This window comes from Euprymna scolopes, chromosome 17 (assembly GCF_053919585.1).
Source record: "Euprymna scolopes isolate OS-2025 chromosome 17, ASM5391958v1, whole genome shotgun sequence".
Taxonomy (NCBI): domain Eukaryota; kingdom Metazoa; phylum Mollusca; class Cephalopoda; order Sepiida; family Sepiolidae; genus Euprymna; species Euprymna scolopes.
Window position 1 is genome coordinate 92,141,736 of NC_136498.1, and position 26,637 is coordinate 92,168,372.

The 26,637-nt window shown below is 27.9% G+C and overlaps 1 protein-coding gene across 1 annotated transcript in view; it reads left to right on the forward strand.

Moving 5' to 3' along the window:
* Positions 1 to 26,637, forward strand: part of LOC145296842 (pyrethroid hydrolase Ces2e-like) — a 1,088,672-nt gene that overhangs the window by 694,373 nt on the left and 367,662 nt on the right. The window contains exon 2 of the mRNA XM_080142964.1: positions 22,377 to 22,541. Within this exon, the coding sequence (XP_079999090.1) occupies positions 22,377 to 22,541 (165 nt within the window). The remainder of the gene's footprint in view (positions 1 to 22,376; positions 22,542 to 26,637) is intronic.

Here is a 26,637-nt window from a genome sequence, read left to right on the forward strand (position 1 = left end):
CCAGTGAAAAGTTTTCTTCAAAATTATATACGGATTGCCCGGTTCGACATAAAGATTCTCGAGTTTGACGAAACACGCCTGAAAAATGTCGGAGGTTACATCGGCCGAAACAAGATCAGAACAATAGTTATTAGATCAAATTTGAATGGCATTATTAGCATTATTTTCACTTATGGTTAAATAAGTGCTGTAAGGTGATCCCCTCCTTTAAGTATTTCTTTCCGAAGTTTAAGAGGTGCAACTCTAAATTTTGTAATTATAAAATATGAATATGATGAACATTGTAAAAAAAAGATAATTTACTTATTTTACAATTTTACTTTTTTATGGAAATCGCTCCAGACAAGACATGAAGCCAATTGATGTAAGGAGATAAAAATATTATTCCAAGAACAAAAAAACTAACCAACAATAATCAGGTAGACACATCGGTTTCCGTTATATTATCGAAGTTAAGCACCGGATATGTGACCATTTGAAAATATCAGGCACTGTACGTAGGAGTACGTTGAGCACTCCTTGCAAGAACTGTAAAAATCTAACGTCATATACCCTGACCGGGATATTCTTGTGAATTTGATATACTCTTGCCACTCTCTCCTTGGGAGGAAACCGGTTGAACTCGCCTATGATGTATGCTGCTGGCTGGTAACGATAAATGCCAAATTGATAGATTCTGACCCAGGAAACAGAAATTCTTCCTCCTTTGTCAGAAAACTCTATGGAATGTCAGAAGTAAAAGACAATAAAGGGGAAGTGAGGTTTTATTCACCAAAAAAATAAGAAATAAAAAAATAAAATAAATCACAAAATTAGAATTTAGCATCGAAAGCAAAATGAAAAAAATATGCTACGTATTATAGGTTATTCGTTGAAAAGAATGTTGTGTAATGGGAAAGCCATATAGTTACAAAGGAATGTACATTGTTCTTTATTAGAATGTACTGAATAGAACCTTCTAAAAATAACTAATATGCATGACGTCACTGGAACCATCATTTAAGGTAGATGAACAATCCTAGCCAATCACATATGAGTATAAAATACTGTAAAATCTGTATTATTTGCATTACTCGGACTGTTTCAGCCGATGTAATTCCGACCTTCTTCAGTTGTATCTTGTGCAACTCTGAAATTTTTCTGTAGAATGCAAGAATCTATACAAAATTTCAAACAGAATATTATTTAATCCACTAGTATAGATTGTTCTCGTTTCGCCAGCCATAATTAATATTTATTATTTATCTATTCTTCGTAAATACGCAGAGAAGATGGTTAATTAGAACTGATTACTACGTAACACTATTACTTGTTGGGCTACATGTTCATAAAGTTGGAATATGCATCGGCATGAAACTTTGTAAAAATAGCATTCAAGATTTTTTTTTTTACAAAGGAGTCACCACTTATCAAGGCTGGAAGCCACTTAAGGATAAGGGTTAATGAGTGTACAGTGGTCAAGGGAAATATGTCGTAGTAATCGTTAGTAGTGGAAATTTGGCTAATTAAATTACATAAAGGGATGGCTTATTAGTAACTTGTTCACGTTGGACATGAAGACAACCATGCTGTAGTCAGTTACAAAGCAGGAAAACAGAACAGAGTTCCACAGTCGTGCAATTATAAGAAAGAAGCTTTGTTCATGGAATCTACGTTTAGGTTTAGGCAAGGATTAAGAGTGGAGGAAATTATTGATAGTGGTTTCAGTTAGACGAGTATTTATCGTGAAAGTCGGGACAGAGGGAACCATAGATTGGAGCTCAGACGAGCACTTGCCATGAAAATAGTGATAAAACAGAGACAAGCTAGCAATGTCTCTTCTGTGGGAAAGAGGTTGCTGAGAAGAGAAAAGGGACCCCCACTAGACTACACAGTCTATTTTTAACTCAGTCAAGGCAGGATAAGCTGCTTCTAGCAGCTCTAGTCCAAATGTGGCGACAGTACTCCATCCTTAGATATAATTGGCTCTTATACAGGTAGAAAATTGCAACAGTGGTGAGATATCTACTGGAGCGGTAGAACGATACCACTATTTTTCCAGAAGCCTTGGCAACGGATTTGATGTTCGTGGTCTATCTCAGATCAGGAGTAAAGGTCAGAGCTAGAAGCTTGTCAAAGCATGAAGCCTCCCCAAGATGAGAGCCATTCATTTCGATCCCAGACCGGGATCAGAACGTTAATGATGGAAAAATAGAAGCTTTAAGATGCATTAAAATTAACCAGCTACCTCTTTCCCCATTGAACCACATGATCAAGACGAGAGAAGAGAGAATCAGAAAGAACTTTGTCATTTACGGCCTACAAAGTGTTGCCACATAGGTAGTGTCGTCAGCATAAATGTCTACAACTGAGCTTTCGACGTGATTTAGGAGATCATTTATGTAGATCAGGAAGAGAGTTGGGCCCAGGATGGACCTCTGAGGTACTCCAGCATTAATACTATGAGCTTCTGATTTCTGCCCATCAATCACTACTCTTATGAACCTATCAGAGAGAAATTGTTTAATAACTGAAAAGGCATTTCTGGCTATACCGGAGCTGGAGATTTTATGGCGTAGACCTTTATGCCATACTTTATCAAAGGCCTTTGATATGTCAAGAGCAATTGCTCTAGAAAGGAAACCTCCGTCGAGAGATGTACTAATCCTAAGAGATATAGCTGTTAGCACATCTGCTGTAGATCTAGCAGAACGGAATCCATATTGTACGTCACTGAGGTGCTTGACTACTTCTCTATTTAACATAGACTTAAGTAACTTACTCATGATGTACAGGAGATTGATTAGTCGGTATTGAGAGGGAAATGAGCGATCACCTGAATTTCCTCATGTGAACAGTAGTCCGAATTATATGAATAATTGTTGATGATCTCAACAATTCAAAAACTAGCAATTATTTTTATATTTCACATTCACATATACAGTAGTGAGCGAGTCTGATTATGAAAACGATGAAGCCTTTTTGACCCATTGTCAGTTTTCACTCAAAAGTTTCACTTTATATTTTAAGTCTATTCAAAATAAGACATATTTACCTCTATCAAGATGAAGGTTATGTTTTTGGTTGCGTTTGTTTGGTTTGTGAACGCTAGGATGTATACATTCCTTTTTTTATATAAAAATAGCTCAAGACAAGGCATGAAGCCACTTGATGTAAGGAGTTACAAATCACTTCCAGCCCAAAGAATAGTCAACGTTAGGTGTTAAATGGATAAATTCCGATCTGGAAATCTTTCCCCTTTATCAGAAATATCGCTCATGAAATGTGAGGATTAATGAGTATAATAAGGAAAGCGAGAATTACGAGGTTTTATTGTCACCAAACTTGGTGAAACTATGTCGGCCATTGTAATTAAAACTGATTTAAATTCATGGTGCCTAGGTCAAAAATCAAGGTTACAGAAAAGGCGATAATAATGCCAGTTCTATGCGTATTTTTTTCTCTAAATTTAATATATGAATCTTATGCTTTTTGAGAACAAGCTTCAGCCTGATCAGGTAAAGAGTTTTGGAGTTATAACTTTGAGGATATTTTATACAATATAGAGAAGTAAGGAACAGTAAGTTTGGCCTATCCTTACGTTGTCAGACGGAGGTATGCAGTCTTGAATTGACCTATGTTCTTGCCTGCAAATTAATTTATTTAGAAAAACTAATTATACCAAAAGTATTTATTTGTAAACATATGCACTCAGTGACCTCATGGATGGGGTATGGCACGAATAAATGAATCAATCAAACGTATTATTTCATATAATACAATATTAGATTCGAGAAATAAATGGGTTTGTAAATCTCTCAGGTTATGAGAAAATGGACACCGGGATTCGTCCTCAGTTACCTGCCAACAATAAGTATTAGACTACAATTAAATGAAAAATAACTGGTCTAGCGATCAATCACGTAAGAGTTGATTTGCCGCATCATAGCAATCAAATATGCTTTTAAACTTAAGTTCTGATTCTTAATCGTGTGCGACGACGCCAGACGAAAGGTGAAAGGGTACGATGACCTGAACTTATTGATCATACAAATGAAACGGATACACATTTTTTTTAACTTTTGTTCAGCCGCGACGATAGGTATTACAAACCATATTTAAGGCAACCTTTTTGTTATTTTGGTTTTACCTGGGAATCACCAATTATCAAATGACTAAAACCACTCGATGGTAAGAGTTAATGAGTGTCAGATGGTCAGTGAAACAATAAGGCAATGATCGGTAATAGTGGAAATTGGTTAGAATTAAGTTAAGAAGATTTAAAAAGTTGTTGACATTGGACTTTAAGACGACCATGTTGTAGCCGGAAAGCAACCCCGCTATAAGTTCTAGGAAAGAAACTTTGTTTATGGAATTGTTGTTTAGATTTAGGCACAAATACAAAGTAGGAAATTGTTTGGGGGTATGACAGCAAAACGTTTGTTACATTACACTTAAATGTCTACATGTGATACAGTCGGACACACAGGGAGAAAAACAGACATTCAAAATGAAAACGGCCGAAAAAAAATAACCATCAAAGTTTAAAATCTTTCTGTACTTAGATTAACACAACTTTAAAAAAAACTTTTCAAACAACTTTTTAAACAACTTTTTACACAACTTTTAAAACAACTTTTAACACAACTTTTAAAACAACTTTTTAAACAACTTTTGACAAAACTTTTAAAACAACATTTAAAACAACATTTAAAACAACTTTTTAAACAACTTTTAACGCAACTTTTGACACAACTTTTAAAACAACTTTTAAAACAACATTTATAAAAACTGTTAACACAAATTTTAAAACAACTTTTAAAAAAGTATTTAAGCAACTTTTAAAAAAAATTTTAAACAACTTTTAAAACAACTTGGAAAACAACTACTGAAACAATCTCATTGATGTGTCGCTGTCGTCATGTGACATGGGTTAGGACCTGGCCAACATGGGCATATGAGAAATTACTTGTTTACAACCTGTCAAAGAGAGAGAGGTGGGATGAGTAAAATTGTATGTTTCGTTTCGATTCAAACTAACAGCACTTAAGTATTTTTTTACCTTTTGAAATCACTAAAATATATTAAGTGCAATATAAAATATATTAATCGATAGAGAATTAAATCTATGTAACACAAAAATATATTAAGTACAATATAAAATATATTAATCGATAGAGAATTAAATCTATGTAACACAAAAATATATTAAGTACAATATAAAATATATTAATCGATAGAGAATTAAATCTATGTAACACAAAAATATATTAAGTACAATATAAAATATATTAATCGATAGAGACTTAAATCTATGTAACACAAAAATATATTAAGTACAATATAAAATATATTAATCGATAGAGAATTAAATCTATGTAACACAAAAATATATTAAGTACAATATAAAATATATTAATCGATAGAGAATTAAATCTATGTAACACAAAAATATATTAAGTACAATATAAAATATATTAATCGATAGAGAATTAAATCTATGTAACACAAAAATATATTAAGTACAATATAAAATATATTAATCGATAGAGACTTAAATCTATGTAACACAAAAATATATTAAGTACAATATAAAATATATTAATCGATAGAGAATCAAATCTATGTAACACAAAAATATATTAAGTACAATATAAAATATATTAATCGATAGAGAATTAAATCTATGTAACACAAAAATATATTAAGTACAATATAAAATATATTAATCGATAGAGAATTAAATCTATGTAACACAAAAATATATTAAGTACAATATAAAATATATTAATCGATAGAGAATTAAATCTATGTAACACAAAAATATATTAAATACAATATAAAATATATTAATCGATAGAGAATAAAATCTATGTAACACAAAAATATATTAAATACAATATAAAATATATTAATCGATAGAGAATTAAATCTATGTAACACAAAAATATATTAAGTACAATATAAAATATATTAATCGATAGAGAATTAAATCTATGTAACACAAAAATATATTAAGTACAATATAAAATATATTAATCGATAGAGAATTAAATCTATGTAACACAAAAATATATTAAGTACAATATAAAATATATTAATCGATAGAGAATTAAATCTATGTAACACAAAAATATATTAAGTGCAATATAAAATATATTAATCGATAGAGAATTAAATCTATGTAACACAAAAATATATTAAGTACAATATAAAATATATTAATCGAAAGAGAATAAAATCTATGTAACACAAAAATATATTAAGTACAATATAAAATATATTAATCGATAGAGAATTAAATCTATGTAACACAAAAATATATTAAGTACAATATAAAATATATTAATCGATAGAGAATATAATCTATGTAACACAAAAATATATTAAGTACAATATAAAATATATTAATCGATAGAGAATATAATCTATGTAACACAAAAATATATTAAGTAAAATATAAAATATATTAAGCGATAGAGAATTAAATCTATGTAACACAAAAATATATTAAATACAATATAAAATATATTAATCGATAGAGAATAAAATCTATGTAACACAAAAATATATTAAGTACAATATAAAATATATTAATCGATAGAGAATAAAATCTATGTAACACAAAAATATATTAAATACAATGTAAAATATATTAATCGATAGAGAATTAAATCTATGTAACACAAAAATATATTAAGTACAATATAAAATATATTAATCGATAGAGAATTAAATCTATGTAACACAAAAATATATTAAATACAATATAAAATATATTAATCGATAGAGAATTAAATCTATGTAACACAAAAATATATTAAGTACAATATAAAATATATTAATCGATAGAGAATGAAATCTATGTAACACAAAAATATATTAAGTACAATATAAAATATATTAATCGATAGAGAATAAAATCTATGTAACACAAAAATATATTAAATACAATATAAAATATATTAATCGATAGAGAATAAAATCTATGTAACACAAAAATATATTAAGTACAATATAAAATATATTAATCGATAGAGAATAAAATCTATGTAACACAAAAATATATTAAATACAATATAAAATATATTAATCGATAGAGAATTAAATCTATGTAACACAAAAATATATTAAGTACAATATAAAATATATTAATCTATAGAGAATAAAATCTATGTAACACAAAAATATATTAAATACAATATAAAATATATTAATCGATAGAGAATAAAATCTATGTAACACAAAAATATATTAAGTACAATATAAAATATATTAATCGATAGAGAATATAATCTATGTAACACAAAAATATATTAAGTACAATATAAAATATATTAATCGATAGAGAATATAATCTATGTAACACAAAAATATATTAAGTACAATATAAAATATATTAATCGATAGAGAATTAAATCTATGTAACACAAAAATATATTAAATACAATATAAAATATATTAATCGATAGATAATATAATCTATGTAACACAAAAATATATTAAGTACAATATAAAATATATTAATCGATAGAGAATAAAATCTATGTAACACAAAAATATATTAAATACAATATAAAATATATTAATCGATAGATAATATAATCTATGTAACACAAAAATATATTAAGTATAATATAAAATATATTAATCGATAGAGAATAAAATCTATGTAACACAAAAATATATTAAATACAATATAAAATATATTAATCGATAGAGAATAAAATCTATGTAACACAAAAATATATTAAGTACAATATAAAATATATTAATCGATAGAGAATAAAATCTATGTAACACAAAAATATATTAAATACAATATAAAATATATTAATCGATAGAGAATTAAATCTATGTAACACAAAAATATATTAAGTACAATATAAAATATATTAATCGATAGAGAATAAAATCTATGTAACACAAAAATATATTAAATACAATATAAAATATATTAATCGATAGAGAATAAAATCTATGTAACACAAAAATATATTAAGTACAATATAAAATATATTAATCGATAGATAATATAATCTATGTAACACAAAAATATATTAAGTACAAAATAAAATATATTAATCGATAGAGAATATAATCTATGTAACACAAAAATATATTAAGTACAATATAAAATATATTAATCGATAGAGAATTAAATCTATGTAACACAAAAATATATTAAATACAATATAAAATATATTAATCGATAGATAATATAATCTATGTAACACAAAAATATATTAAGTACAATATAAAATATATTAATCGATAGAGAATAAAATCTATGTAACACAAAAATATATTAAATACAATATAAAATATATTAATCGAAAGATAATAAAATCTATGTAACACAAAAATATATTTAGTACAATATAAAATATAATAATCGATAGAGAATAAAATCTATGTAACACAAAAATATATTAAATACAATATAAAATATATTAATCGATAGATAATATAATCTATGTAACACAAAAATATATTAAGTACAATATAAAATATATTAATCGATAGAGAATAAAATCTATGTAACACTAAAATATATTAAATACAATATAAAATATATTAATCGATAGAGAATTAAATCTATGTAACACAAAAATATATTAAGTACAATATAAAATATATTAATCGATAGATAATATAATCTATGTAACACAAAAATATATTAAGTACAATATAAAATATATTAATCGATAGAGAATATAATCTATGTAACACAAAAATATATTAAGTACAATATAAAATATATTAATCGATAGAGAATTAAATCTATGTAACACAAAAATATATTAAATACAATATAAAATATATTAATCGATAGATAATATAATCTATGTAACACAAAAATATATTAAGTACAATATAAAATATATTAATCGATAGAGAATAAAATCTATGTAACACAAAAATATATTAAATACAATATAAAATATATTAATCGATAGATAATATAACCTATGTAACACAAAAATATATTAAGTATAATATAAAATATATTAATCGATAGAGAATAAAATCTATGTAACACAAAAATATATTAAATACAATATAAAATATATTAATCGATAGAGAATGAAATCTATGTAACACAAAAATATATTAAGTACAATATAAAATATATTAATCGATAGAGACTTAAATCTATGTAACACAAAAATATATTAAGTACAATATAAAATATATTAATCGATAGAGACTTAAATCTATGTAACACAAAAATATATTAAGTACAATATAAAATATATTAATCGATAGAGAATTAAATCTATGTAACAAAAAAATATATTAAGTACAATATAAAATATATTAATCGATAGAGAATTAAATCTATGTAACACAAAAATATATTAAGTACAATAAAAAATATATTAATCGATAGAGACTTAAATCTATGTAACACAAAAATATATTAAGTACAATATAAAATATATTAATCGATAGAGAATCAAATCTATGTAACACAAAAATATATTAAGTACAATATAAAATATATTAATCGATAGAGAATTAAATCTATGTAACACAAAAATATATTAAGTAAAATATAAAATATATTAATCGATAGAGAATTAAATCTATGTAACACAAAAATATATTAAGTACAATATAAAATATATTAATCGATAGAGAATTAAATCTATGTAACACAAAAATATATTAAATACAATATAAAAAATATTAATCGATAGAGAATAAAATCTATGTAACACAAAAATATATTAAATACAATATAAAATATATTAATCGATAGAGAATTAAATCTATGTAACACAAAAATATATTAAGTACAATATAAAATATATTAATCGATAGAGAATTAAATCTATGTAACACAAAAATATATTAAGTACAATATAAAATATATTAATCGATAGAGAATTAAATCTATGTAACACAAAAATATATTAAGTACAATATAAAATATATTAATCGATAGAGAATTAAATCTATGTAACACAAAAATATATTAAGTGCAATATAAAATATATTAATCGATAGAGAATTAAATCTATGTAACACAAAAATATATTAAGTACAATATAAAATATATTAATCGAAAGAGAATAAAATCTATGTAACACAAAAATATATTAAGTACAATATAAAATATATTAATCGATAGAGAATATAATCTATGTAACACAAAAATATATTAAGTACAATATAAAATATATTAATCGATAGAGAATATAATCTATGTAACACAAAAATATATTAAGTACAATATAAAATATATTAATCGATAGAGAATATAATCTATGTAACACAAAAATATATTAAGTAAAATATAAAATATATTAAGCGATAGAGAATTAAATCTATGTAACACAAAAATATATTAAATACAATATAAAATATATTAATCGATAGAGAATAAAATCTATGTAACACAAAAATATATTAAGTACAATATAAAATATATTAATCGATAGAGAATAAAATCTATGTAACACAAAAATATATTAAATACAATGTAAAATATATTAATCGATAGAGAATTAAATCTATGTAACACAAAAATATATTAAGTACAATATAAAATATATTAATCGATAGAGAATGAAATCTATGTAACACAAAAATATATTAAGTACAATATAAAATATATTAATCGATAGAGAATAAAATCTATGTAACACAAAAATATATTAAATACAATATAAAATATATTAATCGATAGAGAATTAAATCTATGTAACACAAAAATATATTAAGTACAATATAAAATATATTAATCGATAGAGAATAAAATCTATGTAACACAAAAATATATTAAATACAATATAAAATATATTAATCGATAGAGAATTAAATCTATGTAACACAAAAATATATTAAGTACAATATAAAATATATTAATCTATAGAGAATAAAATCTATGTAACACAAAAATATATTAAATACAATATAAAATATATTAATCGATAGAGAATATAATCTATGTAACACAAAAATATATTAAGTACAATATAAAATATATTAATCGATAGAGAATATAATCTATGTAACACAAAAATATATTAAGTACAATATAAAATATATTAATCGATAGAGAATATAATCTATGTAACACAAAAATATATTAAGTACAATATAAAATATATTAATCGATAGAGAATTAAATCTATGTAACACAAAAATATATTAAATACAATATAAAATATATTAATCGATAGATAATATAATCTATGTAACACAAAAATATATTAAGTACAATATAAAATGTATTAATCGATAGAGAATAAAATCTATGTAACACAAAAATATATTAAATACAATATAAAATATATTAATCGATAGATAATATAATCTATGTAACACAAAAATATATTAAGTATAATATAAAATATATTAATCGATAGAGAATAAAATCTATGTAACACAAAAATATATTAAATACAATATAAAATATATTAATCGATAGAGAATAAAATCTATGTAACACAAAAATATATTAAGTACAATATAAAATATATTAATCGATAGAGAATAAAATCTATGTAACACAAAAATATATTAAATACAATATAAAAAATATTAATCGATAGAGAATTAAATCTATGTAACACAAAAATATATTAAGTACAATATAAAATATATTAATCGATAGAGAATAAAATCTATGTAACACAAAAATATATTAAATACAATATAAAATATATTAATCGATAGAGAATAAAATCTATGTAACACAAAAATATATTAAGTACAATATAAAATATATTAATCGATAGATAATATAATCTATGTAACACAAAAATATATTAAGTACAATATAAAATATATTAATCGATAGAGAATATAATCTATGTAACACAAAAATATATTAAGTACAATATAAAATATATTAATCGATAGAGAATTAAATCTATGTAACACAAAAATATATTAAATACAATATAAAATATATTAATCGATAGATAATATAATCTATGTAACACAAAAATATATTAAGTACAATATAAAATATATTAATCGATAGAGAATGAAATCTATGTAACACAAAAATATATTAAATACAATATAAAATATATTAATCGATAGATAATATAATCTATGTAACACAAAAATATATTAAGTACAATATAAAATATATTAATCGATAGAGAATAAAATCTATGTAACACAAAAATATATTAAATACAATATAAAATATATTAATCGATAGATAATATAATCTATGTAACACAAAAATATATTAAGTACAATATAAAATATATTAATCGATAGAGAATAAAATCTATGTAACACAAAAATATATTAAATACAATATAAAATATATTAATCGATAGAGAATAAAATCTATGTAACACAAAAATATATTAAGTACAATATAAAATATATTAATCGATAGATAATATAATCTATGTAACACAAACATATATTAAGTACAATATAAAATATATTAATCGATAGAGAATATAATCTATGTAACACAAAAATATATTAAGTACAATATAAAATATATTAATCGATAGAGAATTAAATCTATGTAACACAAAAATATATTAAATACAATATAAAATATATTAATCGATAGATAATATAATCTATGTAACACAAAAATATATTAAGTACAATATAAAATATATTAATCGATAGAGAATAAAATCTATGTAACACAAAAATATATTAAGTACAATATAAAATATATTAATCGATAGATAATATAATCTATGTAACACAAAAATATATTAAGTATAATATAAAATATATTAATCGATAGAGAATAAAATCTATGTAACACAAAAATATATTAAATACAATATAAAATATATTAATCGATAGAGAATAAAATCTATGGAACACAAAAATATATTAAGTACAATATAAAATATATTAATCGATAGAGAATAAAATCTATGTAACACAAAAATATATTAAATACAATATAAAATATATTAATCGATAGAGAATAAAATCTATGTAACACAAAAATATATTAAGTACAATATAAAATATATTAATCGATAGAGAATAAAATCTATGTAACACAAAAATATATTAAATACAATATAAAATATATTAATCGATAGAGAATAAAATCTATGTAACACAAAAATATATTAAGTACAATATAAAATATATTAATCGATAGAGAATAAAATCTATGTAACACAAAAATATATTAAATACAATATAAAATATATTAATCGATAGATAATATAATCTATGTAACACAAAAATATATTAAGTATAATATAATATATATTAATCGATAGAGAATAAAATCTATGTAACACAAAAATTAATGGAAAAAGGCAAGACAGCAAAGTAACACGGAACGAAAGTCTTCAAGGATTTTCCTACAACTGCCTGCGTTTTCCCCTGGCCAAATTATGAAGATTTTGCACAGGACCAGGGAGATTTTGCGTCACTTTGCGAGGTCACTAGTTATAAAAGTTGTGGATGCCGCCATTTGATTTTTTTCTCTCCCCTTCTCTGACAGCTTGATTCCATGTGATTCACGCTTTAACTATCATCTCTTTTCTTGGTTTTCTACAATTCCCATACAATTTACATTGATTGCATGATCACAGACAGGGCATGGAAATGTTGATCATCTTCGCTCCTTTGAAGAGGAACGACAGAAGCTTTGTCCTCACGTGTCCTTTCGTCGGCAGTCTGAGGTTCGAGAATTACCGCGTCCGCTGGGAAGTTGCTAATATCTGAATCACTGCTTGATGAAACTGGCTGAAACCAGAGCAATGACTCACTGGTTTCAGAATCCGATTCGATTTCGTCATCCAATGATGGTTGCGATTTCATAGTCGACCGTAAGTCTTTCACGTGACGGCGCACATTATCAACTCGAATTGATTGCGGGCTGGTTATGTAAGTGGCGTGTCTGGTATTATATTTTGTTGTACACCTGTCTCGGGGTGGGGGGTACCCAAACGATATCTCCCTTCTTAAACTTCTCTCCGGTCACTTCCAGTTCTGGCAGCGAGTTGGGTGCAAATCCCTTCACTCAGACATGGTACTGTATCAGCCGATTCTATGGAAGGTGAAACTCTTTTGGGGTTACGCTGTACCAATAGATTGCCTCAGACACTGGCTGCGATGGTCTTGATGGTTCTCTCCCAACTATTCACAAAATTCTTGAACTCCTTACTAGTAAACGCAGTGCCATTGTTTGTAAGTATCTCCATCGGTGGGCACTCTGTAACTGTCAGATAGCATCTTGGAACCTCTGATGGTGATTTGGGTGCTTTCATAGCTGCCGTGACCGGTCTCGCCTCTTTCAAAATGTTTCGGGCCCTAATTAGTAATTCGTCTTGTCCAAGCTCATTAAGCCTCAAAGACGCTCCCAGTAGTCGACTGATGCGTCTGGAAGTCCCGTCAAAAAAGCCGTATCCGAGTATGCGGTCGTTCTCTCCACCGAATGGTACAGCCAGCCTCCTTAACTCGGACAAGTAGACGTCCACTGTTCCGCCCGGTTTGAGCCGGCATTCAATAAATTGTTTCCAGGCGCTGAAGGGGTCTATATTAAAGGCCGCATATAATGCCTGCTTAATTTCTTCCAGATCCACATCGCCGACGTATGGTCCTTTTTTGAATCTCAGTGGAAGGACCAGTGCGAGGTCTTTTATTTTGGACAGCTTGCAAACCATTCGACGACGGATGGGCCAGTGGAGAAGTTGTCGAATTCCAGTTGAATTTGTTCATAACGCTGAAACGGATTGGAATACAAAAAGGAATGAAAACAGGTAAGAAAGCAAAGAGTCACGCAATACAAGTCTCCAAGGATTCTCCTGTAACTGTCAGTCTGCGTACTCCCCGCGGTCTATTTTATGCAGTCGAGCAGCGAGATTTTGCGTCACTTTGCGAGATCATTAGCTATAACAGTTGTGAGCGCAGCCATCTTGATTCCACATGACGCACACGCGCGCGGACGCTTTAACGATAAGCTCCCCCTTTTTTTATTTTCACTATTTTCCTTACACTCTATGATAATAAATATGAAATCTGCATAAATTAAAATATCATATTTAAGCGTATTTTACGAGTGGATAACGCTCGGCGGACAATTAGTGGTTGATATACCGTCATTGAGATAAGATTAATATTTTATGTTTTCCTATTAAATTTCAAATGGTTGACACGTTATAATACATACAATGGCATTAATTGATACAAACGTAATTGCATGCATGCAGCGGTGGTGGTGTTTTTAACAGCGTCGGCGACCGTCGGCCGTTCAAATTGTAGAGCCATGGTAATCTCGTGCAGACAAGTAAATACGCCAGTTTCCCGTTGCTTTCCATCTTTAGTCGAGGATATATCTATACCCGTGACTTAAACGCGCCCCAGCCTGGAAATTTCTCGGCGTGGTCCATACAGCGCCTAACCTACCCAAATAGTCACACATTTGGTATTGGCCAGGCCCATCGTTGCTTAACTTTAATGATCTGGCGAGAATTAGTGTTTCAACGTAGTTATGTCGTACATTAATAATATGCCGTAAAACAGGCACGAGTTTCATGACAATTTCAAAATTGTTATATTTCTGACATTTTTTTTTTTTTTGAACATTAATAATGTGAATTCTGTTGATTATTCGCATTTGTGGCGCAACGGATGAAGTGTTAAGTAATTATCAATTCTAACCTGGAATTTTCAAATTCAATCCTCAGCACAGGCAGAATAAGAATACAATTAAAGAATTACTTAAATTTTTTACTCGACCATCTATACCATCTATACCCGCAGGTTTAATAAAGCGTTCCGTTCGGAATTTCATACAGATTCACGAATTTATCACAAAGGTTCTTGTGCTTAATATGTACGCATCTGGAGAATGCCGGATATTACATCGGCTGAAACGTTTTGTGAATAATATGAAGAGTCATCGAATAATACAAGTAACACAAGACACTATATTTATGTTAATTAATATGTCAGCATAAATCATATGTTGTAATATAGATGACACGTTTTTATGTTTCTATAGTATTTAACATTTAAATAGTTGATATACAGACGAGGTAGATCTTTTACGGCATTAAAGTTTATTGTCCCAGAATTAAGTAACGCAATACTGGTTGATTTGCCTAACAAAAGATAATACATACCTTTTAATAATCCAATTATTAGTGCTTACTTGACAAATGGCAAATTCGACTTCGAATTCTAGTGGGTTATGTCATCTTCCTTTCCCTGCAGTTTCTGTCTCATAGAATAAATGTTACTATCCTTTCCTTAATCTATCGTTATTTCCATGTCTATGGAAAACAATATCACGGTGCTACTTCCGTACTGACTTTGAGATGATCATTTTAAATCCTAAGTTAACAATTTTTCTTGCTGCGACGTTTTTTTACATAATCAAAGCAACGCAAATTATTTCGTGCCAATAGTAATAAGTCGATCAGACAAAGTGTTTATTTGTTTTCTTCAACGTTCTCCAAAGCTGACTTGAACGGGAACATTTAATAGTCTGCTTACCTGCCAACTAATTTCTCTAAACAAACTATAAACCTATTAACTATGTGTCACGTTCTTAAAACGGACTAAATTCTGGCATGCGATAAAATTCAAATAGCCTTATTACTTACAGTCTGTTTTGTTTTCAACAGATAAAGTAATTCTCCAGGGTCAATTCTGCAACGCAGCCTATGTACATGAACTATAAAAATATGAAATGAATTTGGCATACTCAGCGTCAACCATATGTAATTATATATATATATTCTTTTGTGTGCTACATGTTTCATACTTAAGCGTTTCTTCTATTGCGTGTGTAATTCAAAATCAGAAATTGTATATTTTATTAGCATCATTAAACTTAAACAATAAATCCAAGCTGCCATTATTTAAGTGCTATTAAAGTTGTGCACCAATAATATATACTCCTCAGTCATTGAACGATTATCAAGTGCATTACGCTACTTAGAGAGTACATGGAGCTTTTTTATACTAATGAGTCACCACTTATCATGTCCCGAAAGCTACTCGAGGATAAGGGTTTATATGATCGTCAGTTGGCACCCTGACAAGCTTAAAGCGTCAGAATTTGATTATTTAAGTAAGGGTATATATACCCGGATATCCTGCCATCAGGTGCCACATCTGCGGACTCACATCGCACCTTCGACACGGACACTAACCGACCTCCACGTCATCGTCGAAATCGACGGACTGCACGGGCTTGAGGTAGTTGCTTGTCTAGCCGCACTGATGAGCTGTGAAACAGCGAAACAGTACTATATGTGGATGACTATAATGCTCCTCATCTTGAGTTGAGCATAATGAGAAGTGATACACGAATTACCATTAGCGTATAAGCGATGCTCTTTGTGTAAACAAATCGAGCTTAGGTATTTCGGACGATGTCAAAACATCGTTAAACTCATGACTCATACAGCAGCTCCCGATAGCGTAGTGGTTAGGAGCCTTGGCTGTTGTACAGACGGTCGGGTTTCAATCGTGGCTTGATGTAGTTGCCTGTCTAGCCACACTAATTAACTGTGAAACAGTACTGTATGTGGATGGCTATATATATATATATATATATATATATATATATGTATATATATATATATATGTATATATATATATATATATAATTCCAGATAAAATATATTTAAAGATAAAAAGAAAACTTTAACAATGGTTTATATAAGAGTGTGCAATAATAGATAGAGCAAGATATATTTTTTGTTCATTCATATAAACATTTATATATCGCTATACTCGTCACGATAATGTTTCACTCAGTAGTTATAAATAACTGAAAGCCTCCTCAGGCAAGGTCCTGGATATGACCTTAAACTATATCCAGTGGTGAGACCCCAGCTTGCGGGCTTTGGGGAGTGTAGAGCCACCCTTCAATTGCCATTGCTCCCACGTCCACTCTGACCCGGAGTGGTAGTACCTGTTAGGGTCCCAACTATGGGATAAATAGAAACCGACTTGGAAATAATAAATATATTCTATTAAAAAAATTTTCTTTTAAATCTTTTAATTCGGCATTAAATAACCTGAAAAGGGTTGATATGCCGTAAAACAAAAACAACTGACCAAATCAAAGATTACATCTAGAAAATAAAGTTAAGAGTTACATCTAGAAAATAAAGTTAAGAGTTACATCTAGAAAATAAAGTTAAGAGTTGCATCTAGAAAATTAAGTTAAGAGTTACATCTAGAAAATAAAGTTAAGAGTTACATCTAGAAAATAAAGTTAAGAGTTACATCTAGAAAATTAAGTTAAGACTTACATCTAGAAAATAAAGTTAAGAGTTGCATCTAGAAAATTAAGTTAAGAGTTACATCTAGAAAATTAACTATGTTTTACGCATGATGTTATTTCTTACTTCGCGGTTTACCTTTATTTTAGGATGATTTTTTAAATTGTTCACATTCTGAACAATTTGCGTTTTTACAAATAAATACGTCATCTCTATATATTTCTATTGTTTCAACGATTGTCCTTAATGAATGTAAAGTTCGATCAGTTCGATCACTTCTATTGAATTGTTTTCATTTTTTTTATTTTATTCTTTTCTTTTATTATGTGCAGTAAGCCATGTAAAAATAGGGAAGATATTGCATCTATGTGCCGTCTGAATTATTGTTTAAGGTGATTTTACACCTGTATACGTCAAGCATAAACACGACCTTCACTTGGGGGCTATTCCGAGGAACAAAAACACAGACAGTGCATGACACCTTTTTCAGTTGAGACATTAATGATGATGCTACACTTTTGTAAATGGTCATTCATGACAAAGTAGACGTGCGTGATGTCGCAGGAAGAAAATTCTCCCACAATACAACTATAATTCAGCTCCGATTGTTCTTGCACTGACCGATAGGGCCTAAAGTTATCAATGTCCCCAAAGAAGATATTCCTTGAAATAACTCAAACGCAAATCTGTCCCTAAATTTAATTATCTGCATGAGTCCCATATATTTTATGATATCAATATCCACCAGACCATGCACTGGAAGATCTTTGATACCAGAAAAATCTGTGGTCAACTTTATATTATGATTTTCCAAGTCAGCGGCCATTTCACCGAGTCCTTCAATCTGAAAGGACAGATGCTCGCCTATCAAAAAACTTATCTTGACTTATCTGGAAAATTTATTTCCTTAAAGTGTTTTGTCTCATTCCCTAGGAATGTTTTAACATTAATTTTACGATTTTTCAAAAACTCATGCAACAATTCCTCACATAAGTAAGATTTTTCACTGCCTGTATCTAACAGGCAGTTAAATGTAACTTCTTTGCCACACAAATTTACTGAAATGTTAACCACAGGTAATAGAGATGAACTGCTAGTCAACCAGCTTGCATTAGAAGAGATGATAGGTTTAATCGATCCAGGACACATAACACTAAGATGCCCAAGCCTATTACATGACCAGCACAACTCAGATTCATTTTCCTTAAAAGGACAGACATTATCCATGTGCAGAGTACTAGTACACCTAGAACAAATCTTCAATTCTCTACATCTCTTTAACTTGTCGGTATAAGTAGGATAAGATTTGCATGTACGAACCTGTGATTATTAGATCGACAGAAACAACACCCATACGATTTCTGCAGTCGTTCCTACAAAACTCCAGGGTTCCAAGGATATCGATACTATTATCCAAAATTTGTATAAAGGTGGGATTGTTAGTATCCAATTTATGAAGCAACTCAGATTTAAACGAAGCAGGGAGCTTGTTAAACATGATAAAACTCAACAAACGATTTTCTAGTGAACCACCCTCTAAAAAATTCATTTGGAAAGAATTTTCCAATTCTTGGGTTTTCACATCATTCAAGTATTTCTTCACTGCAGAACTACCATACAGACAGCCCACATCTAACCAGGAAGAGAATATAAACTCTACTATACAGTCTTCATCTAGAAATTCTTTGCACAGTAGATCTATAGCCACAGAATAATTTTCATCAGAAACAGATGTTTTATCAGTTGGAACGCGTACCCGGATAAATGGTTCTTTAAAACTACCAACTTAAAGGCATCGTTATTTGAATTAGATACACAATTGAAGAACTCCCGATGGAAGTTCAGGAAGTTTAACTTATTTGATTCTAGGTCCTTATGATTAAATTTAGGACATTTTATTTTCGGGGTTAAATTAATCCCTTTGTCCGTTTTCGAAGACTTAAGACTGGTGCCACTATTCAACTTAATAGCAGAAAGTCCTGCTAATTTTTGTAAAGTCTGTATTTGTTGTTGAAAGCTTCTACTATCTCATCCTCGATATTTTCTCCCAAGTAGGCATCGGCCAACTTCTCTTCAAGAAGGTCCAGACACGCCAATTATTCATTAACTATGGTCTCAGGCAATGAGTACTTGGATTCATCTATTTCCTTTGAGTCTCCTAGAGACTCAAATATCAACAATATTCTCTCCCAGGTATACTTCATTTTCTTCAACAAGAAATCTACTGAAGCCATATTAGCGCACTAAATCTAAGCAGAACAGTGACCAAACGATAGAATAGCGATCTGTTCAGGAATAAAAATAAGAAACAGGGACCCCTTTTTAAACGACAAGATAGCTTTTTAAAAACCTGCCAAAACTGAACGAGATAGGATGGCGACGCAAGAGGACAGAGAGGTAAACTAAAATAGAGGGACGAAACAGCCATAGCCAGGTGAACATAATATAAGTGCTATTTAAAGATTTTGTGTGGAATAATTTAGTGAAATAGAGAAATATTTAAAGAGACGACTCCTAACTTTGGGTGGAAAATGGCTTCACGCAAATCTTAGTTAAAGACCGGAGCAAAAGACTATTCAGAGTACGAATACTAATTCATGAAGACGTGTAGTATAATTCAAATAATTTGGCAGAGTAACGGGGATTTTATTATGACATCCAATGCAAGACAGAAGGTGGAAAATAAAATTTCTACAAACTGTATGCAAATTTATTTTATGAGCATAGAAGAGTAGGCGTAATTTTAGTAATAATTAATAATAAAAATAACGAATTACGTATGTAAATTTAACTTTTCTGTGCAAAAGAAGGAGATTCAATCTAAATGACGATAAAACAGTAAAAGATAAGAATTCTTTTCACTTTGAATAAATATTCGTTTATTCTTAGTATTTTTGTGACGAAAATAGGAATTAATCTACGAATACGCAGATGCTTTATTTATAGATTCAGGAGAGAAAAAGAGTGGATTTATTTTTTAAAGTAAAAATTTTATCGTGTGTTTCCTTGTAAGATTTAACTCGCGTATTTTTTGTTGTATTTTTTTTTTTTTTTTTACAGTAAGATTTACCTCGCGTGCAAAACCACTAGAAAATCAATTGTTAGGAAATTTAAGGATTTCTTAAGATTTTTTTTATTAGTTCAGCTGCCCCTACTACAACCGGTAGAATGCTTGAGGTCTTAATATTTTTCCCGTTCTGCTCTATTAGGGGCATAGTCATTTTATGTGTGTGTGTGTGGGGTGCGTGTTTACAAAGAATGTATTCGTGTGTGTTCGAAGGTGTTCAAGGAAGGTGTTAGTTTATAAGTCCACAAATGCTAACCGAACGTGTCTGCTTACAAATAGACAGGGCGGGTTAGTGTAAAAATAATCCGAATATTTTAACAGAGCCCGTATGCATATCGCGTGCATACGTTTGTAAATAATTCGAAAGCGTGTAGTACTGGAATAAGAGCATTCTACTCTCGTAAAATTCGAAATTCCATAAAGATTCACTAATTTCCGAAGAACTTTTTTCAAAAAAGATCAAAAAGCTGCATTTTTGTTAGAATAACATCTACGATGAAAACACTAATTCGCATCATCCAAATATGACGAACCTTGTATTTTTGCATTTCAGGGGTTGATATGCCGTATTATAGATAAAGAAATAGTTTATATATTTTCGTATTACTTGACCGTCTATTGTTGATATACTATAATGAAGAGAAATAAGGTTTCTTATGACATCAATTTAGCCCAAAAGGGTTGATATGCCGTAAAACGAACACCACTTATATTTTGAATGAATTACATCAAACAATATCTAATATATATGCTGCAAGAGAAGTATACAATCTATTTAGAATTTCTGTGTTTCTTAATTTTTTGTTTCTTAATTTTGTGTTTCTTAATTTTTTTTCACCTATAATCCCCGACGTTGACTTTGGGAAATTAAAAAATCTGTTCTCATATTAATTTGTATGTTATGAATCCGATGATTCTATTGTTGGTTTCTTGTTAGAATTCTTTGGAGATTGAAAGACATCGGGTACTTACGGGGTTACATGAATAAGTGAAAGTGTTTCTGTAGAAAAAACTGGATTCGAACTTGGCACAGGAAGGTGGTCAGTCCGTGCCATAAATAAATCACTTAGCCACCGTCTCTCGTCTCTCTCCACGTATTAATGCTTTTGTTATTATTTTTTTAGCCTCCACAACCGCCGAGAGGATGGGGCCGAAACACTCTGGATACAGTGGACCTTCCTCCTGCCTGTCTTCAGTCTTTTTCTGGGATAAATTATATTGAATACCACATTCCTTCTTTCAACAAAACGAGTGAAGATTGCCTTTATCTGAATGTCTATCGACCACAGGTAAGTCGAATTTTTAGTCAAATGCATTAAAACGTTTACTATTTGCTTATATAGTGTGTCGGCAAGTTGAAATGAGCATTTTGCAGTTTAACTTGCCGACATATTTCTGTACGCGTAATTCATCTATCCAAGCAAATACAAATTTTATTCGTAATAAACCATCCTTGGTGTATGATTATTATTTTCTGTTAATTTAAGTGTTTTGTGACCAGTAATTTAAGGGTTTATCGGTTAAATATTTTTACGCAGATACACACATTCATCTACTATTTTATTTATATAGATAACGTAGATTTCTACCACTAGATCTCTTTTTCGAACATCACCAATGTACATTTCCACCTTCCAGAGGTTTAAAAACATTTACAGGAGACCAAACCTGACTTATTGTACGAATCTGACATTGGTCTGTCAATTTCTATCAATGACTTCAAGATTGCAAGTTATTCCAACATGAGCTCCGGAAGAAACTGTCGATGTTACTAACGACACAGTATATGTTCTTACATCAGCGACGACTTGAAAGATGGTAGGGACATCTCAAATAAAGAACCTAGGATATTCTACATGTGTTTCTGTACATCTTCTTTAATCTTTGCCCTGTATCGTCCCCACGACGATATAAATACTGTCATTATGACTTCTGAAAAATAAACATTTGTCTGTGTATCCTTCTGTAAACAGTCATATTTGTGATGAATTAAGTTTTACACAATAACGAAGGATCATTTTGTGATGGCATTTTCTTTAACGATTAGCGAACCCAGATTTACTTGCGTACCTAATTCTAACAGATATTGAATTCTTATAAATACCTGGGGGTTTTCTTGAAACTTTTTAATGCAATGTATTGTTTTGCTCTCTTTAAGAATCTTCCGAACACGCAGTTGTTTTCACTAGAGGAAAGTTTGATGTGTCATTCCTTCACAGACTGTATCGATACTTAAGGGCTGATAAAAATTGCTTTAGATCTTTTATCTTTTAATTTTCTTTTGCATTTCATTGTAAGAACCGATGTGTCATGTGTATCCTAGGAAATAACAGATTTGCTAATTGATAGTGTTGCCAAATTTACATTCTGGAAAAATACCAAATAAATTTATACATTTTAAAAATATCAAATAAATTTATATTCTTTAAATATATCAAATAGATTTATAATCTTTAAAAATATTCAATAAATTGATACTTTTAAAAAATATCAAAAAATATTATATTCTTAAAAATATAAATAAATTGATGCGTTTAAAAAAATATCAAATAAATTAATACTCTTCAAAAATATAATATAAATGTATACCCTTTACAAATTTCAGATAAATTTATACTCTTTAAAAAATATAATATAAATTAATACTCTTAAAAAATATAAACTAAAATAATTCTCTTTAAAATATCAAATTAATTTATACTTTAAAAAAATATGAAATGAATTTATACTCTTTAAAAATATCAAAAAATGTATACTCTATAAAATATGAAATAAATGTATACTCTTTAAAAATATCAAATAAATTTATACTCTTTAAAAATATCAAATAAATTTATACTCTTTAAAAAAATATCAAATAAATTTATACTCTTTAAAAATATCAAATAAATTTATACTCTTTAAAAATATCAAATAAATTTATACGCTTTAAAAAAATATCAAATAAATTTATACTCTTTAAAACTCAAATAAATTTATACTTTAAAAAATATCAAACAAATTTATACTCTTAAAAATATAAAATAAATTTATAATCTTAAAAATATTAAATGAATTTATACTTTTGACAAAAAATTAAGTAAATTTATACTCTTAAAAATATCCAATGAATTTATACTTTAAAAAAAAAAATAAAATAAATTTATACTCTTTAAAAAATACCAAATAAATTCATACTTTTAAAAAATATCCAATCAATTTATACATTAAAAATATATCAAATAAATTTATACATTTTAAAAATATCAAATAACTTTATACTTTTTAAACTATAAAGTAAATTTATACTATTCAAAAATAATAAATAAATATATACTTTTTAAAAATACTAAATAAATTTATACTTTTAAAAAATACTAAATAAATTTATACTTTTTAAAAATATTAAATAAATTTATACTTTTTAAAAATACTAAATAAATTTATACTTTTTAAAAATACTAAATAAATTCATACTTGTTAAAAATGCTTAATAAATTTATACTTTTCAAAAATACTAAATAAATTTATACTACAAATATTAAATACACAGTTGTTTAGTATTAAAGAATTTGGGGAAATAAGAAACCAGAAACTTTACTTCGATTGCAACAATTATTTATGCATTTAAGCTGATTTGGATCAGATCCACCTACTTCCAGAATCCCTGCTTATGACTGAAAATACTCTCTATACCTGTCCCGAAAAGTTTTCAAACATATTAGAAATTCCGATAAGAATTGATGGTTAAAAATCTGTTCTCATTCAATCATTACTTAATTGAGAATTTCGTTCCATCTACTTGGAAAACACCGTTTGTCTTTCCATTATTTCAAATACCGGTGATTAGCTTAGATATATGTCAGTCTCCGCTGCTTAATAAGTTAGGCTTAATATTTGATAAATCAAGAAGTTGTACCCATACTAAGCAAAATTAATCTACTTGCTGACAAGTGATATGCATTCCGTCTTTTTCTCTCTCTCTCTCTCTCTCTCTCTCTCTATATATATATATATATATATATATATATATATATATATATATGTGTGTGTGTGTGTATACACACACACACACACACACACACATATATATATATATATATATATATATATATATATATATATATATATATATATATATATATATATGCAACCATGCAACACCAACACGTTAGACATGGTCAAATATTTTCTCCGCTGAAATTAAAAAAGTTCAACTTTTTTTAATTTAACAAAATTATTTTGCCTGATGAGAACAATAATGATCGAAACGGTCTGCACATCGTAGCAAGTTATGACTATATTTACATAAATAAAAATTATAAAATTGCCCTATTTGATTGCGCACTATCAACGACCATTTTTGGAATTTAATGATTTGAATCTTTGAATATTTGTAACCTGGAATATATATATATATATATATATATATATATACATATATACATATATATATATATATATATATATATATATATATATCTTGCTCTTTCTCTCCCACAATCTCTCTCTATCTCTTTCTGTCTTACTCTTTTTGTACATAGGCATTTCCAAGAATGGAATTACGTTCATTAAAAAGTGTAGAGGATTAGTGGGGATTGACAATAATGATCCCTGGATAAAAACTCGAATGTCAAACCACTTTGCTATTGCTATGGTCGTTCTTAACTCGACCGAAGCTTCAAAATTTGTAGGCTTATATATTATGTATTAGTTACTTTTACATCTAGTTCATTACTCGTGGAATTATGTTTTCTTTTAGTATAAGTGAAGTCGCATAATTTGAATAGCAAATATAAGTCGTGTAAATTTATATAAAAACATTTTCAATTATTTGGATTTAGATGCTTTTTTTATAAACCGTTTTAACATGACATTTTCTCGTCTATTTTGAACTTTTCCAAATGTTCTTTCGTGTTATTTATATGATAATTCCGTTGAAGGTGCACGATCTGTTCATTCGATCAAACAAATGCTTAACTTCATAGCGAATCTGACATGCAAGGAAAACTTTCATTCAGTAAATTCGAAAGTACAATTTTCGAGTAACAAATAATATGAATTTGCGTCAAAAGCTCATACATATTAAAAACACTATGGTGTTTTTAATTTATATATATATATATATATGTATATATATATATAATATATTTATATATTTATTTATATATATATTTAATAATTTATATATATATATATATGTATATATATATATATATATACTAGCAGAAGTTGGTTTGTATTTTTAAGTAGTTTGTAAAAAAAAAACAATTTTTTTGATTCGCGACCCGGTTTAAAAATAAAATCAAAATGGCAGCGACTTTGAAATGGAGAGCCCCGTTTTCAATTTGAAGGAGGGGCACCTGAGCATTCTGTGTTTACAATTTAAGAGGAATATTTATAAAC